This window comes from Salmo salar, chromosome 19 (genome assembly GCF_965601325.2).
Source record: "Salmo salar chromosome 19, fSalSal1, whole genome shotgun sequence".
Lineage (NCBI taxonomy): Eukaryota > Metazoa > Chordata > Actinopteri > Salmoniformes > Salmonidae > Salmo > Salmo salar.
This window is the reverse complement of record NC_138309.1, coordinates 16063501-16079497: the sequence shown is the minus strand read 5'-3', so window position 1 is coordinate 16079497 and position 15997 is coordinate 16063501. Positions and strand designations below refer to the sequence as shown.

Here is a 15997-nt window from a genome sequence, read left to right as displayed (position 1 = left end):
CAGGAAACATATCCTCCTTGGGTTTCCCCTCTCCTCTGCTTCTCTCCAGGCAGAAACAGGCAGAAATCTATCAGCCGTCGGGGAGAGAAATCCTTTTATTAAGAAATAAAAGGGAGAAGTGGTCTACCCACCACAGTGTCATCCATTTTGGCAGCTCTGCCTCTGTAATAACTTTGTCTCTGAGGCTACCTGCTGCCCAGCCCGGCTGCACATAGAGAGATATGACATTTATCCTGGAAGCATGTGGGTCTATCTCAGGAGAGAAAGAGCGTGTTTTGTTACAGTACAAAGCTGAAACCTTGGCGCTGCTTTAAAAGTCTCACAAATAATGATGTTGTCTGGTTGGTTATTTATAAGAATTTTCAAAAGGAATGAAGCCTATTTCATTTCAGGTGAAATAACTATGTCTTTAGCTCAGCTAGCCAAGTGGCAAACATTTTACATGTCACTGGAGTCCCCTGAGCTTGTATAATGTTGACAGCATATCGTACAACCCCTTAAGTCTTCCCCTGACCAATCAGATGTCCTGTTTGTTTAACATGAAGCAGTGTCCCAGCGAATGAGAGCAGGGCCATCAGAGAGAAGATGATCACATTAATTATTCAATATAGAAAAGCCAATTTTCTCTCGGATCTGACCTTTACCCGTTGAATCGCCTCTGCCCGTGTGTGTGTGTGCGTGCGTGTGTTTGTGTGTGTATTTGTGTCTGTGTACACTCTGATTACGTCCTCATTGCCACTGTGTGAATAGCTTTTTATGTCCCCGTTGCCAACTCACACCTCTCCACCCACTCTGTTTATTAAAATACACCCATCGTTAAGAGAGCAAATAGAACCAGGATATTAGAATATTATGGCAAGGGTTGGGAAGTGTAAATATCAAGGTTATTGCTTTGATAACGCATAGGGGTTATGCGTTACATCCTCAATGGCCAACATAATATTAGTCAAGTGAGTTTTCCATTTGGGTTGAAAATGGGTTGAGTACATTGAAATAACACAAAACCTCCACAAACACACTTTACGGGAAAGCATAAAGGCTGCGCACTAGTACATTGCATTCTGTCAGATCAAATGAGTGTGTCAAAAGTGTTGAAAAAGGAGATTTTATTCTCTGCTTTGTTGTGATGTCCCTTTGAGAGAGAGAGGTAGAGAAAGAGAGAGTGACAGAGAGAGACAGAGGGAGACAAACAGAGAGAGGGGGGTAATAGAGAAAGTGGAATGAAGAGAGAGAAACAAAGAGAGAAAATGAGGATTAAAAAAAAGAAACATTGCAGCATCGATTGAATGGGTGGCGATGGCCAACGTATGAAGCGCCGGAGTGCTCGATCCCACAGCTGAGCCACAGGGGCGATTTGTCACCTTAAAGCTCATTAATCACTGAATCGAGTTTTGAGGGGGGCTGTGCTGTGCATTGAGGGGACTGGGGACTAAGCAAGCAGGGTCACCCCATCCATCCAGGACCCATGCTGGAGCACCCAGGGACCTGCAAGGTCAGGATCATGGCTGGGAGAGGAGCTGCATGGGCTGGGTTGGGGCTGGGTTTGGCTGAGCTGGGGTTAAGTCTGGGCTGAAGCTGGGATCACACTGCCAGCTCAACCCAGATCCTAAAGTACCTGTCACTTTTCCACTGTGTGATATTTGGCGTAGTCGGCAAGATCTGGGCCTCTGAGTGGGCAGTTGTAAAGTAGGGGTCCATTTTATATGCTTTTTATTTTTTTGTGTTTTGTCTCTACTTCACTCTGCCTGCTCAACCCAGATCCTAAAGAACCTGTCAATGTTCACCTTCTGACACATGTACTGTACTGTACTGTACTGTATTGCACTGTACTTGCAATGACACATTTTCTCTATGGGCAGCTAGCTACTGTATCTACAAACGCACTACTCTCTATGTAACATGGTCCCCTCTCTCTGTATTATTCTATCTAAATGGCAGTAGAGAACACCACCAGCAGAGTGGTCCCACTGGTCTCATCTGAAAACAGAGCACTACACTGGAGCTTTATTGGGGTAAGGAGGTATTGAGCCAGAGCAAGGGGCTCTCACTAGCAGGGCCTGTAAGACATACGGTAGATGTGGTTGGTCTGACAAATGTGTCTTGTGGTTTCCTTTCTTTGTCTTTACCACCTACACTATATATACAAAAGTATGTGGACACCCTTTCAAATGAGTGGATTCGGCTATTTCAGCCTCACCCGTGGCCAGGCCTAATCGCCCAACATCAGTGCCAGACCTCATTAACGCTCTTGTGGCTGAATGGAAGCAAGTCCCCGCAGCAATGTTCCAACATCTAGTGGAAAGCCTTCCCAGAAGAGTGGAGGCTATTATAGTAGACAAACTCCATATTGTTGCCCATGATTTTAGAATGAGATGTTTGACGAGCAGGTGTCCACATACTTTTGGTCATATAGTGTATCTATTTAATGGACTTGCATTTTTTTTAAACAGTGTCCAGAGAGCATAAAGGCAACGTGAAGTGCGTCACTGGGTTTTGAGTGAGTGACACAAGTTGGAGAAAGACGACGACTCTAGGTTGACTGTATCACAGCCCTCCATCTCTGGCCTCTCAAAAGACTGAATGTTAGCTAAAAGGAGGAGTGCAGGCGAGGGGCCAATGAAGGTCTCACTGTATCAGATCTCTGACTCCATAGAAGCGTTGCTCTTCGGGGCTATAGAAAGATATCAACACACTGTAGTGTCTCTGTATGAGAGTAGCAAACAGCTAACCTTAGTATACAATCGGCCTGAGGGCTATCAGGTCGGGCCATCTCTGAGTCTTTGGCTAGCCATGTAAGAGGACAAAGTGGGGACACTGGGGGCACAGAGTGTGTGACAGGTCTCTGTCAGAAATGAAAAGAGCACAGCCTCAAAGAGATACAGGGGAAGGGAAAGGGGAAGGGTGGAAAGAGCCAGGGTCTAGATATGATATGAATGGCATTATAGGGATTGAGTGGGTATGTGACGAGTGTTGCCTTTTCAATGTGTGTGTGAGACAGAGGTTTGTGTGGTGGCTTTTTGAAAGCATGGAGTCTGGTACCTTAAAAATCAAATAAATTGTATTGGTCTGATGTTATTGCGGGTGTAGCAAAATGCTTGTGATCCTAGCTCCAGCAAAACAGTAATATCTAACAATTCACAACAATACACACAGATCTAAAAGTAAAAGAATGGAATTAAGAAATATATAAATATTAGGACGAGCAATGTCGGAGTCCGGAGTATAAATATATATATATATGATTGGATGTATAAACATTATAGACATTATGGACAGTATGTGGATAGAATATTTAGTATATCTGTACAATACGTAGGATATAATAGTATATATACAGCAATAATTGAATAGGATGACATTAACTAGAATACAGTATATACATATGAAATGAGTAGAACAGTATGTAAACATCATAAAGTGAGCAGTGATTCCATGTCTATGTAAATAGGGCAGCAGCCTCTAAGGTGCAGGGTTGAGTAACCGGGTGGTAGCTGGTTGTGACAGTGACAAAGTTCAGGGCAGGGTACTGGGTGGAGGCTGGCTAGTGATGGCTATTTAACAGTCTGATGCCCTTGAGATAGAAGCTGTTTTTCAGTCTCTCGGTCCCAGCTTTGATGCACCTGTACTGACCTCGCCTTCTGGATGCTAGCGGGGTGACCAGGCCGTGGTTCGGCTGGTTGATGTCCTTGATGATCTTTTTGGCCTTCCTGTGACATCGGGTGTGGTAGGTGTCCTGGAGTGCAGGCAGTGTACCCCCGATGATGCATTGGAATCTTGGAATCCTGTCTTTACCAGAATGTTGGAAATCACAGACATATTCACAGACGGCTGGTCTCCCCCATCCCTTAACGTATCACACACACATTCCCTCCTCTGTACGCTGTTGATAAACCTTGTCCTATGTAAACAAATCTTTTTCCATGTGCCTTTTCAGGGATTGTCAAAGTTCATTTCAACCTTTATGAAAAAAGCCAATCAACATCTTGGCCAGTTTGCTCTCTAAATAAGATGACCTTGTTGTACACACGGATCTGTTCTGTCTGGATCAGATAGCTAAATAACTCTTTTTTTTACCTTTCTGTTTTGATAACCTCAGGGAAAGAGGAGAGGACATCCCCTAACCTCCACAGGGCCGGAGATGTCTCCATGCTATCCACCTCTCTCTGTAAGATTTATCACACCGTAAACCATTTTCCTTCTGAGATTGACTCAGCTCACCTTTGTGGCATCAGCCTGTTTTTTTTTACGGACACCATTCAGGTCTAATTGATGGCTTACCATCTCTTTTCCCCCTTGTCATGGAGGGTTTATAGGGCCTGTAAAACAGGAGACACAGTGACACAAATGGGATGCAGCGCAAACTTCTGTCAGACGGACAGGGAGGGACGCTAGACTGGCTGTTCCCCTGACGAGACACAATAGCTCATATGACAGCCCTGACGATTCAATTCTATGTTGTGTTTTCATTCCTCTTTTTTACACTGTTTTTCCAAGAAACCCACAGGCACTTTCTGTGTGGTTAAAGCTCTTGGTTGACCTAAAAGTTCTTCTTCTTCTCTCACTCCAAAACCCTGGACACAAGGCATAGCTTCATTACTCCTTCCTCTCTATCCCTGATCAATAATGCACACAGCTACTGATTGCGTGTTTGTCCGGAGGTATTTGTTTATAATAATGGGTTTGCCCCCACTCAGTCAGTTCTATGAACAACCTGACCATCATCAAACTTTATCATCATCCCTATTGTTTGATAAGATAACTAAAATATTAGATCTGTTCGCATGGTGCTAGCTAACCACACTAACCAAACAGTGTTTTACATTCCATTCATCTAAAGATTATAGTCTAATTTCTCTTAACAATGTGACATAATTATCACTATTGTATGAGAAAAGTGTGGTATTTTCAACATCAACACTTTTACATAGAAATTAACTGTTTCCTTTTACCTACTTTTTCTGCTAAAATCACCACCATTTCTCTGCCAGTGTGGGGACTACAGAGTAAAGAGGGGAAAGTTGCCTCATGGGGGTTCAGTTCAGTAAACTGTGAACAAGGCCCAGACTGAGAGACCCAGGCCAGTGAGAACAGAAGCATCCATCTTCAGCGTTTGTGGCCCATGTCTTTTAATGAACTGTCTGGGAATCTGCTTTGTCTTCTGAAAGGGATTGCATCTAATTGTGGTTCAAATTAAAGACTCTAATGAAACCAGCTCCACAGCCCATTCATCACCACTAACAAGGGAACTGTACACCGCTTAGTACAGAGAGACATTGGTTGCATCCCAAATGGCACCTATTCCCGTAGGGGCCCACATGCTTTTACTACGCACTTCTCAGTTGTTGGTATTCAGACTTAGCCTACCTTATTCAGTCGTGTAATGCGCTCTTCAGGTGTGGCTACCTTGCACACTCTGAATACATTTCATTCAGTTGCTGAAAACCCTGCCACTTGCTGGCCAACAGATTTTGTGGTGGAGTTTTCATTGAATAGGGTTTTCAGTACATTTATCTTAAGCCATCCCTTTAAATACAGTGTGCCTTTTACATAGTTAAAAAAAAATCTACAGACTCACTAGAATATATCGAGGGAACAGGTTGAGAATATTAGGGATCAATGAAAGAAAGCCATCTACGCTGAACAAAAATATAAACGTAACATGCAACAATTTGAAATATTTAACTGAGTTTATTATAAAGGTGAATTTTTATGGTGAAAATGATATTCCCCAAACTTAAAACTCACACGCTGCTTATGTATGCAGTTAGGCTCTACACCCCCTGTAAAGCCGATTAACGTGCTTAATTTTAAGAAGTAATTTGGCCACTTTAGTTGAGGCCTATGGGCTAGGCTACATGAGGTGTGTGGCTATGATTCTAATAAATAGTGTCACTCGTCAGACTATTCTTGATTTTCTCTTTACATATACTAAATCATATATTTGTGAAATTTGTTTTAATTTAGAATGCACCATTATCATGCACTTGTCTCCAAACAGGGGCAGCGGGAAAAAATATGGCATCTGTGCACTTAAATAGCGAATGGAGGAGCTTTTCTCATGGTTCATGGTTCATGGTTCATTTTCATGCCAGCCTGTTGTAAAGATAAGCAATGTGCTTAATATTAGGAAAGTTGAAAAATAAATATATTAGGCCTAGCCAGAAAGCTGATGGGATCCTCCCCTTTTTAATAGAGGTCATCGCTCTGTTGTCTAGCTCAATTGCATAGCCTATAGAAACGTTGCACAACATGAGCTGATGGGCTCTCATGAAGTGTTTGATTAGATTTTCGATTACATTTGCATTGATGTCAGAGTGATTAGAGGGACAATAAAGTGCTGAGTACCAGGCAGTTAGCAAGTTGGTAGGCTACTAATGACCATCAGCAGCATCAGAGCTTTGAGAAGCCTAATTACCATGACTAAACGGTCACGTGGAATTTGACTGCCTTCATGACTCATGATCGCCTGTGTGGCAGTAATACGGTCAACGCAACAGCCTTAGTGACCACCATTTGCCTCATGCGGCGCGACACATATTCTTTGCATAGAATTGATAAGGCTGTTGATTGTGGCCTGTGGAATGTTGTCCCACTCCTCTTCAATGGCTGTGCAAAGTTGCTGGATAATGGCGGGCACTGGAACACGTTGTCGTACAAGTCAATCCAGAGCATCCCAAACATGCTCAATGGTTGACATGTCTGGTGAGTATGCAGGCCATGGAAGAACTGGGACATTTTCAGCTTCCAGGAATTTTGTACAAATCGTTGCGACATTGGGCCATGCATTATTCTTCTGAACCATGAGGTGATGGTGGCGGATGAATGGCACGACAATGGGCCTCAGGATCTCATCATGGTATCTCTGTGCATTCAAATTACCATTGATAACATACAATTGTGTTCGTTGTCCGTAGCTTATGCCTGCCCATACCATAACCCCACCGCCACCATGGGGCACTCTGTTCACAACGTTGACATCAGCAAATTGCACGCCCACACGATGCCATATTATTATTTATTTATTTATTTTTTTTGAGGGGAGAGGGGTCGAGGTGAGGAGGAAGATTATTTAAGATACTGTTTGAAGAGGTAGGGTTTCAGATGTTTTTGGAAGATGAGCAGGGACTCTGCTGTCCTAGCTTTTGGGGGAAGCTGGTTCCACCATTGAGGTGCCAGGACAGAGAAGAGCTTGGACTGGGCTGCTCTTCTGTAGGCTTGGGAGGGCCAAGAGACCTGAGGTGGCAGAACGGAGTGCTCGGGTTGGGGTGTAGAGTTTGAGCATAGCCGGAAGGTAGGGAGGGGCAGTTCCTCTTGCACCATGGTCAATGTAGTGGTCATGAGAGAACTTGGGAAGGTTGAAAATCAGGCGGGGTGCAGCATTCTGGATAAGTTATAGGGGTTTGGTGGCACAAGCGGGGAGCCCAGCCAACAGTGAGTTGCAGTAATCCAGACAGGAGAGGACAAGTGCCAGGATTAGGACCTGTGCTGCTTCATGTGTGAGGTAGGGTCGTACTCTCCGGATTTTGTAGAGCATGAACCTGCAGGAGCGGGTCACTCTTTTGATGTGTGCAGAGAATGACATGGTATTGTTCAGGGTCACACCAAGATTCTTTGCACTCTGGGAGGGCGATACTGTGGAGTTGTCAACCGTGATGGAGAGGTCTTTGAGTGGGGCAGTCCTTTCCCGGGAGGAAGATCAGTTCCGTCTTCATCAAGGTTGAGCTTGAGGTGGTGGGCCGACATCCAAGTTGAGATATGTGCCAGGCACGCAGAGATGTGTGTCACCACCTCGGTGTCAGAAGTGGGGATGGAGAAAAGCAGTTGAGTGTCATCTGCATAGCAATGATAGGAGAGACCATGTGTGGATATGACGGAGCCGAGTGACTTGGAGAAGAGGAGAGGGCCTAGAACCGAGCCCTGGGGGGCACCAGTAGTGAGGGTACGTGGTGCAGACACAACTCCTCTCCACTCCACCCGGTAGGAGCGGCCTGCCAGATAAGATGCAATCCTGGAGTGTGCAGAGCCTGAGACGCCCAGCCCTGAGAGGGTGGAGAGGAGGATCTGATGGTTCACAGTGTGGAAGGCAGCAGATAGATCTAGGAGGATGAGAACAGAGGAGAGACAGTCAGCTTTGGCAGTGCGGAGCACCTCAATGACACAGAGAACAGCAGTCTGAATGACCCGTCTTGAAGCCTGACTTGTTAGGATCCAGAAGATTGTTCTGAGAGAAATAATGAGAAAGTTGATCAGAGACAGCACGCTCAAGTGTTTTGTAAAGAAAATAAATAAGGATACAGGTCTGTAGTTTTTGACGTCAGATAAGTCGAATGTTGATTTCTTGAGAAGGAGCAACTCGGTCCATTTTGAAGTCAGAGCTTCTCTGAGACTGTTTCTGACAGTTTGTGCAGAGATTCTTCAGTTTTGCAAACCCACAGTTTCATCATCTGTCCGGGTGGCAGGTCTCAGATCATCCCTCGGGTGAAGAAGCTGGATATGTAGGTCCTGGGCTGACGTGGTTACACGGGGTCTGTGGTTGTGAGGCAGGTTGGATTTACTGCCAAATTCTCTAAAACGACATTGGAGAAATGAGCATTACATTCTCTGGCAACAGCTCTGGTGGATATGCCTGCAGTCAGCATGCCAATTGCACAATCCATAAAAACTTGAGACATCTGTGGCATTGTGTTGTGTGACAAAGCTGCAAATTTCAGAGTGGCCTTTTATTGTCCCCAGCACAAGGTGCACCTGTGTAATGATCATGCTGTTTAACCAGCTTCTTCATATGCCACACCTGTCAGGTGGACGGATTATCTTGGCAAATGAGAAATGCTCACTAACAGGGATGTAAGCAAATTTTTGCACAACATTTGAGAGAAATAAGCTTTTTGTGCGTATGGAACATTTCTTGGATATTTTACTTCAGCTCAGGATTATTTAGGTTTAGGAAAGTACTTATGAATCATAAAAAAATGGTTTGGAGAGCCATGTCGCACAAAATAAAGAAAACGTTGGATTGAGTCATTCTGAAAATTGCCACATTAAGTTCTTCAATCCATGGTAATGTTGAAAGATTAGTTGATATATAATTATAATAGAGAATAGTGTACAATAGTAGGCTATAGCCTTGTCTATTCCCTGCACTAACAATGGAACTGTGTGATGACACGGCCAAACAAGGTCGTAACCTTTTACATGTCCCCCCCACATTTTGAAATTGCATTTTTTTCCCCCCCAGTTTTATAATTGGAATGTGATACAAAACGAGGCAACGGTGTGCTTTAGGACCATGCGGACGCCTCTGAATGATCTGGTAGGCTGTTTGGAGTGTTTATCCAAAACAAATTAATAATAATAATAATTATGCCCCCCCCCCCCCCCCCCCCCACACTTCTAAAGCCAAAGTTTTGTGCCATGGCTTGGTCTGCACTCCACTCCATAACGATTTAATTAGCCTACGTCTTTAAAAAAATATATTATCCACTGTTACTTATGATCCTCAGCAACAGCCAGGAGGAAGCAAATTAAGATAAATGAAAGAATGGAAGGAAATGGAATGATAATGTAGGCTAAACCAACTGAAGGGAACATACAGTAAATTGGCAGTTGAATATGTGTAGTTATTAGGCCTACTGACAGTCGATACTGATAGTGGCAAATATTTAACATGATAGAAATAGGAGACAGAGAAAGTCAGGGTAGCTTATAATTAAGACATTTGGGAGTGCCCATCCCAGCATGTTTAAAAGGCAGTGTAAATGTAATGTTGCATAATGGCACAGTTTTTCATCAACTTTACAGTGGGAAACTTTATATGTTGATATGCTTCAGTTTGCTGCCATATGTCTCCAGCGATTATAAGGTAAAATATATCTAAAACAAGATTCATTTATATTTACAATTCCTTTGTCCAAATGGATTACTAATGTACCTAGCTCTTGTCAATAGTGTTTATCAAGTTGTAAATTGCAGTGTATAGAGAATGGTGTTATTTCTATCCCCCAAAAATAATGACATGCTTTTCCCACTTGGAACTGGAAGGTTCGCTAGACCTTATTCATAGTTTCCTTGCGCATAAAGGTGGAGGAATTATTAGGGAATTAAGTGAAAGTCACCTTAATTTACTTTATCTCCCCGCCAAACGAATAAGTTGGTCAGAATACGCATAGAGAGAAAAGTGCATAAAAAGGGAATTATGTTCCACTTATGACAGCTTAACTCTGGTCTGAATCGGGCCCATAGGGCTCTGGTCAAAGGTAGTGCACTAGGTAGGGGAGAGAGGGAATATGGTGCCATTTGAGAAAGAGGAGGAATAAAGGGAGAGAGAAAATATTTCTGCTGAGAATTCAAGCTTTCTATGGCTGATAAAAAAGTGTTTTTTGGCTTTGGTCTAAGTAGTCATTATTTCTCAATGATTTCTGACCATATCTAACCTTCATTGACTTTGCCTTGAGAAGTACAGTATGTATACAGTTGGACAAAGTTAAGACTAACTACACACAGGGCTGTCTGCGTCACAAAGGGTAATACAAAACACTGCTAACAGAGACAGAGACACGATCACTCACATTTTCTCACTCTCTCACTCTCTCTCTCTCTCTCTCTCTCTCTCTCTCAATCTGACAAACACATGCACACACTGAGAATCAAGTCATCTCTTTTCCTCATGGGTCTTTCTAAGAAAGACAGAGATAGGAGGCTTCTGATGACAGGGGAAGTGGCGACGATGGGGGCCAGAATGTGCTGGAGGATACGAGCCTGCGAGGTGGATGGGAGGGGGGACTTGAGTGCCTCAGTGAGACAGATTTGATAGCTGTCGTTGCGGTGGCTGTGGCTGCCGCTCCAGCTCCAGACCCTGACAGTTGGGACGGATGACTCTACTGTGAAACGTCCAGGAGAAAGTGGTTTAAGAGGCGCCCCTGGATGACAGACACCTCCCTAATGGGACCAGCCAATGAGATTAGACTTTATTGTCTGTATGAAGCCCAGGCTGTAATTCAGTTTGAACAGAACAGGCGGCCTTGCCATCACCCTGGGAAAGTTCACACTCGGCAATCTGGACCAATAACACGCTAGGCCAGCAGGAAGGAAGGAAGGAGATAAGAAAAATAATAACTATAAGGGTAAACTTTTTTCTCAGGAAAAGGGGCTAGGGCTTAGGGTGTTGTTGCAGCGAGGTAGACGAAGGTTGGGAAGCATCCTGTGCTTAAAAGTCATTTGTGTGGTTTGGAGAGGCTGGTGTGTGGATATGTGACAAACCTTAGTTTTCAAATGAATGCTGTTATCTTTATGGAACCACTGACATATGTCAGAATACTGTATCCTGAAGAGCACATCTCCTATTCAATAGGAGTAGTCAGTATATAGGGAATAGAGTGCCATTTGGGATACAACCCTGGTCAAAAGTAGTGCACTACATAGGGAACAAGGTGCCTATGAGCTGGTTTTGGAGGGAAACACAGTGAGTGTAGAGACATAAACAACCACAAGAGGGAGTGTACAGCAAACAGCTGTTTATTGTACATTCTGCGCATAAGGACCCTGTAATCTAAAATACTAATATATTATCAAAGCTTTCAAGAAACAAAACTGACACGATACATTACAGCAGCTAATAAACTTGTATGTAATCCTGCTGTAGAGGTCTAAAATAATTGTACACTAGGACCTGTAGGCTACGACAGAGCATTCAGCACCTTTCAGACATTACTGTTGACGTTGACAGTGTTGATAACTGATGTTGATTGTATCTTAGTCGCCTCTCATTCGATGCCTTTGTCTTTCAGTATTTTCCTCGCTGTCTTCAGGTAGTCTGGGTCTGGATAGCTGTCACTGAATTATCAGAAAAACAAATGAATATCTATGACTAAAGGAAATTGTGTGTACAGATGCAGAGATAATATAGATGAAACACTGGGTCAGACAGATTACATAGATTTACAGACATAATAGACCTAATGCGAGTATTTAAAAGATAAATAATTTAGGGCTTGATTCAATCTGTATCGCCAAAGTTCAGTGTTATAGCACGATTTAAATGTAAAGGTAATTTCCGATTGAGACAAAATGCATTGAGGGTTTACCGTGAATGCAGAGTCCACTAACATGGGAACTTGACCTTTTTCTATTGCTCTGTAGTACACACATCCAGCACTAACCTGTCTTTTCCTGCATCAGGGGTTGTTTTATGGGGTATATCCGCCCATGTGACCATATCCTCTCCATTCTCATTGGTTGCTACAGTAAAGACCAGTCTCTGGTAGAAGGCCTTATTCAATAGCCCCAGGATCCTCCTTCCATCGCGGTTGTCGGGCAAATACGCCAATGTCCTCATTCCCAAAAACGTCTGCCCTGGATTGGGATGTTTGTCCTGCAAAATCAGAATATCTGAATTAATCCAAAATAATCATGGATCTGTGAAATAACTCTAAAACTTCAATTTTTTGCGGCAGATTTCCTGCAAATCTACACATTTTGCCAAAGGTTGGAGGCAAATGTTTGCAGTTTTTAGTATGATAGCTGATGATCAATGGGCCCCACTCTTAGAAAAAAAGGGGTTATCTAGAACCTAAAAGTGTTCTTCGGCTGTCCCTATAGGAGAACAGTTTGAAGAACCCTTTTTGGTTCCATGTGGAATGCTTTTGGTTCCAGGTAGAACCGTTTGGGTTCAATGTAGAACCCTTTCCACAGAGGGTTTTACATGGAACCCAAAATGGTTCTACCTGGGATCAAAAAGGGTTTCCCTATGGGGACAGCCGAAGAACCCTTTAGGAAACCTTTTTTTAAGAGTGTAGACTTACCAATCTAAATAATTTTAGCTGACATGGGCTTATTGAGTGACTGCTGATGCAATCCCCCCTGCCAAAAAAAAGGCTGGCTTAAGTCATGGCAAAATGTATAGAATTGCAGCAAACTTGCTTAAAAACTGCAACATTTTCTCTACGCCCCAAGACAAAATGTGTAGAAAATAACTCTAAAACTTCAATTTTGTCTCTCCGCCATCAATAGGTGGGCCACTAAAACGCATTGCCAAAAGGTGGGTGGTCCCAACAAAATGTTACTTAGGGCCCCCAAAAGTCTAGCAAATAGCTGCCATGAATGACTGTTCCTCCAGTCTAAAATCTGAGATGCAATACTATGTACACTCCTGTCTGTTTGATGTTTTCCTTTTTATTAGTGGTAAAGTTAAAGCCGGGTAACCGGTCGTGTTTGTTCCTTTTCATTATAAACTAATGTAAATTCAACTTGAAATCAATAGAAAATGTCACCATGACATTGGATTAAGGTTAAAAGTTGGGTTAAAATTTAGGTTAAAAGTTGGGTTGATTCAACATCATCACATTTACTTTTTTGTTGAAATGACAAGGAAAGAATGCTGATTCAGCCAGTTTTTGTCCAGTGGGGTGCACCTGTTCTGAATACATTCAAAGATATTTGATTTCCTTCATGCTAGTTGCTGACTTGTAGTGATTGCATTACATCACCCATTCTGTGTTTCCTCCCCGGTGGTATGCAACATCTCAATGACTAGCGACTAGCCTAACCTGATTTACCACATCATCACATCAACAGGATGGAATGTCACCAGACTCTTTAAGCACCTGTAGAATGTGCTTCCTTTCCTCAGAACACTCAGAAGTGGAACACACTTAGAATAGAACAGTATGAGTGAATAAGGGAGTAAAGGTCCCGTGTGGCTCAGTTGGTAGAGCATGGTGTTTGCAACACCAAGGTTGTGGGTTTGATTCCCATGGGGGACCAGTATGGGGGAAAAAATAATACAAAAAATATGAAATGTATTTACTACTGTAAGTCGCTCTGGATAAGAGTGTCTGCTAAATGACTAAAATGTAAAATATCCAACACATGGCAAATACACTTCAAACTTGAATTTGACATTTGAGCTATCATGCCAACTCCTCCTGTCACTCATTGTCATGTTTGGCTTGGCAAAGACAGCAATGGAATTGGCAAGAGTACAAACAGATCTGGGACCAGGCTATATGATGTATGCTATTCTGTATAATAGCTAAATACTGGAACCTTTTGTTTTAACCCTAACTTACTGTTTGTATTCCATCTGCAAATACATAATTGATCTGTATGGTGTTGTCCCCTGTGTATCCAGGGAGGTCTCTGTGTAGAATGACCCATGTCATCTGTCCCTCCGGCTGGCTGCCCTCTGACACCTCAGCATAGCTCCCCTTCACATCCCCATTAGCTGGGGGCAGACACACACAACCAGGTAGGGTCAGAGTTCAATCTTAAGCATTAGAGAGACAAAGAAAGGGATGAGCGAGAGAGAGAAAGAATATCCAGGTAGTGTACCTTGGTCTATCAGTGCTGGGGGTCCCTGTCCATCCAAGTACCTGGTGCAGTACATTTTATCTTGTTGAGCACCCATAGCAGGGCTGTGTGGGGAGAGAAATAAGACAATGTACCTTTCAGTAAGAGAGGATTTTAAACTATTTCAATGAAGACATTGTAGTATTAAACTGTGAAAACATCCAGCAAGTCTGATGATTGGCCATTGCCAAGATGTATTAAACTTAGTCCCATACACTCACCTGTGTGACGGTCTCCACAGCCTTGTTACTCCTGGGGTCTCTCTTTAAGGGACTTATTTCCTCCTCTGGTCCTGTAGCTCAGACCACGTTCATTCAGCTCGTCCCAATACTAACCATTACGGTCTGGGACTGGGTCTGAGTAACTCTGTTTCCTCTACCAAGCCGTCACCTGAGTATTATGCTGCGGTCAAATGTTTTTGACAATAATGCTGGCAGTCCTGTCATGTGTGTGTGGGTGGGTGTGGCGGAAGGTACTTTTGGCAAGTATATGCAAAGGGGTTGAGGTTCTTCCTTGTTCAGCCTCACAACGAAAGGAGGCGTGGCAGAAAGTAGACATTATCATGTGGTTTATTGTTGGTTCCTTCTTAATCACATTTAGATGGGTTGGTGTCGATGCCTTAAATGCCTTAATCTACAGTAGATTGTAACAAAGGTGATGAATAACAATGTTCTTGAGCTCTTGTGTTCCTTGAGTTGTCAACTGAGTCATCAATGACCAGGCTACACTTTTTCCAATGCCATTTCTCAAAATGTGTTTGCGGGTGTTTTGGTGGCATTGACAATTTAATTCGACTGATAAATGAATGGCTATTACACCAGGAAATGGGACTTTCCATCAGTACAGTGACTTCAAGTAGATGTCAACATAGACCAGAACTATTTCAGACCGCTCCAAACTCCCCAGACAGGTCAAGTCATGCATGATACAGGTGTTGTGGGTCACTGGGTGTGGCAGACTGGTCCTATTGTGTTTTAGGAGTAAGTGTGATGGGGACATAGATTACCATGTCAGTTAGTATCATGCACTGGTTGAAATTACAGTGTTGTTTAAATGTTTCCTTTAAATGTTTGGTGAATGGGGTTATGAGCAACCTTCAATGGAGATGTTGTTAACATGCACATTATCTCCATAAGTGAAGATAGGAGTAGTCACTGACTGACTGATAGACAGTATACAGTACTTTCGTAATTAGACATTCTGACACACTATTACAAAATGGTATTGTCTCACACCCACTGACAGACAAACTAACATCCTGACAAGCACACACTACTGCTCCAATGAAGACAGAATAGTGTATATTTACATTTTTATGTTGCTTTCTTTTGCCAGTGTATTTATTTTGTATACCTCTACCTGTAATATTGCAGATTTTAAATGCAGATTACTTTTTTACACAATAGTACATGTTTTCTTTTGGGCAGTGTTTCGTTCTCGTCTATACTTTGGTGCAAGTGTTGACACAAATAAGTTGTATCCCTGGGCTATAAGTCAAGTCCTATGGGACAATAATAAGTGCATAGGAGGAATGGTCGAATGATGAAGAGAGATTGGAATTTTCTCTGCCCTCAGCTGCCTTTAAGTCCACAGCTCTGAGTGGGAGACGGGGAGAGGAGAGTTCTATAGGACTAGTTCGCTACCGACCTGGATC

General features: G+C 43.0%; 1 protein-coding gene across 1 annotated transcript; it reads right to left on the bottom strand.

Annotated features, from left to right (window-relative positions):
• Positions 1-11495: 11495 nt before the first annotated feature.
• On the bottom strand, positions 11496-14793 carry dtx3la (deltex E3 ubiquitin ligase 3L a). Its single transcript, XM_014157421.3, has 5 exons — positions 14565-14793; positions 14326-14408; positions 14064-14218; positions 12156-12367; positions 11496-11829 (listed from the first exon to the last, which is right to left on the bottom strand). Exons 2-5 carry the CDS (start codon positions 14399-14401, stop codon positions 11760-11762), a joined length of 513 nt encoding a protein of 170 aa, XP_014012896.1. The 5' UTR covers positions 14402-14408; positions 14565-14793; the 3' UTR covers positions 11496-11759.
• Between the last annotated feature and the right edge of the window lie 1204 nt (positions 14794-15997).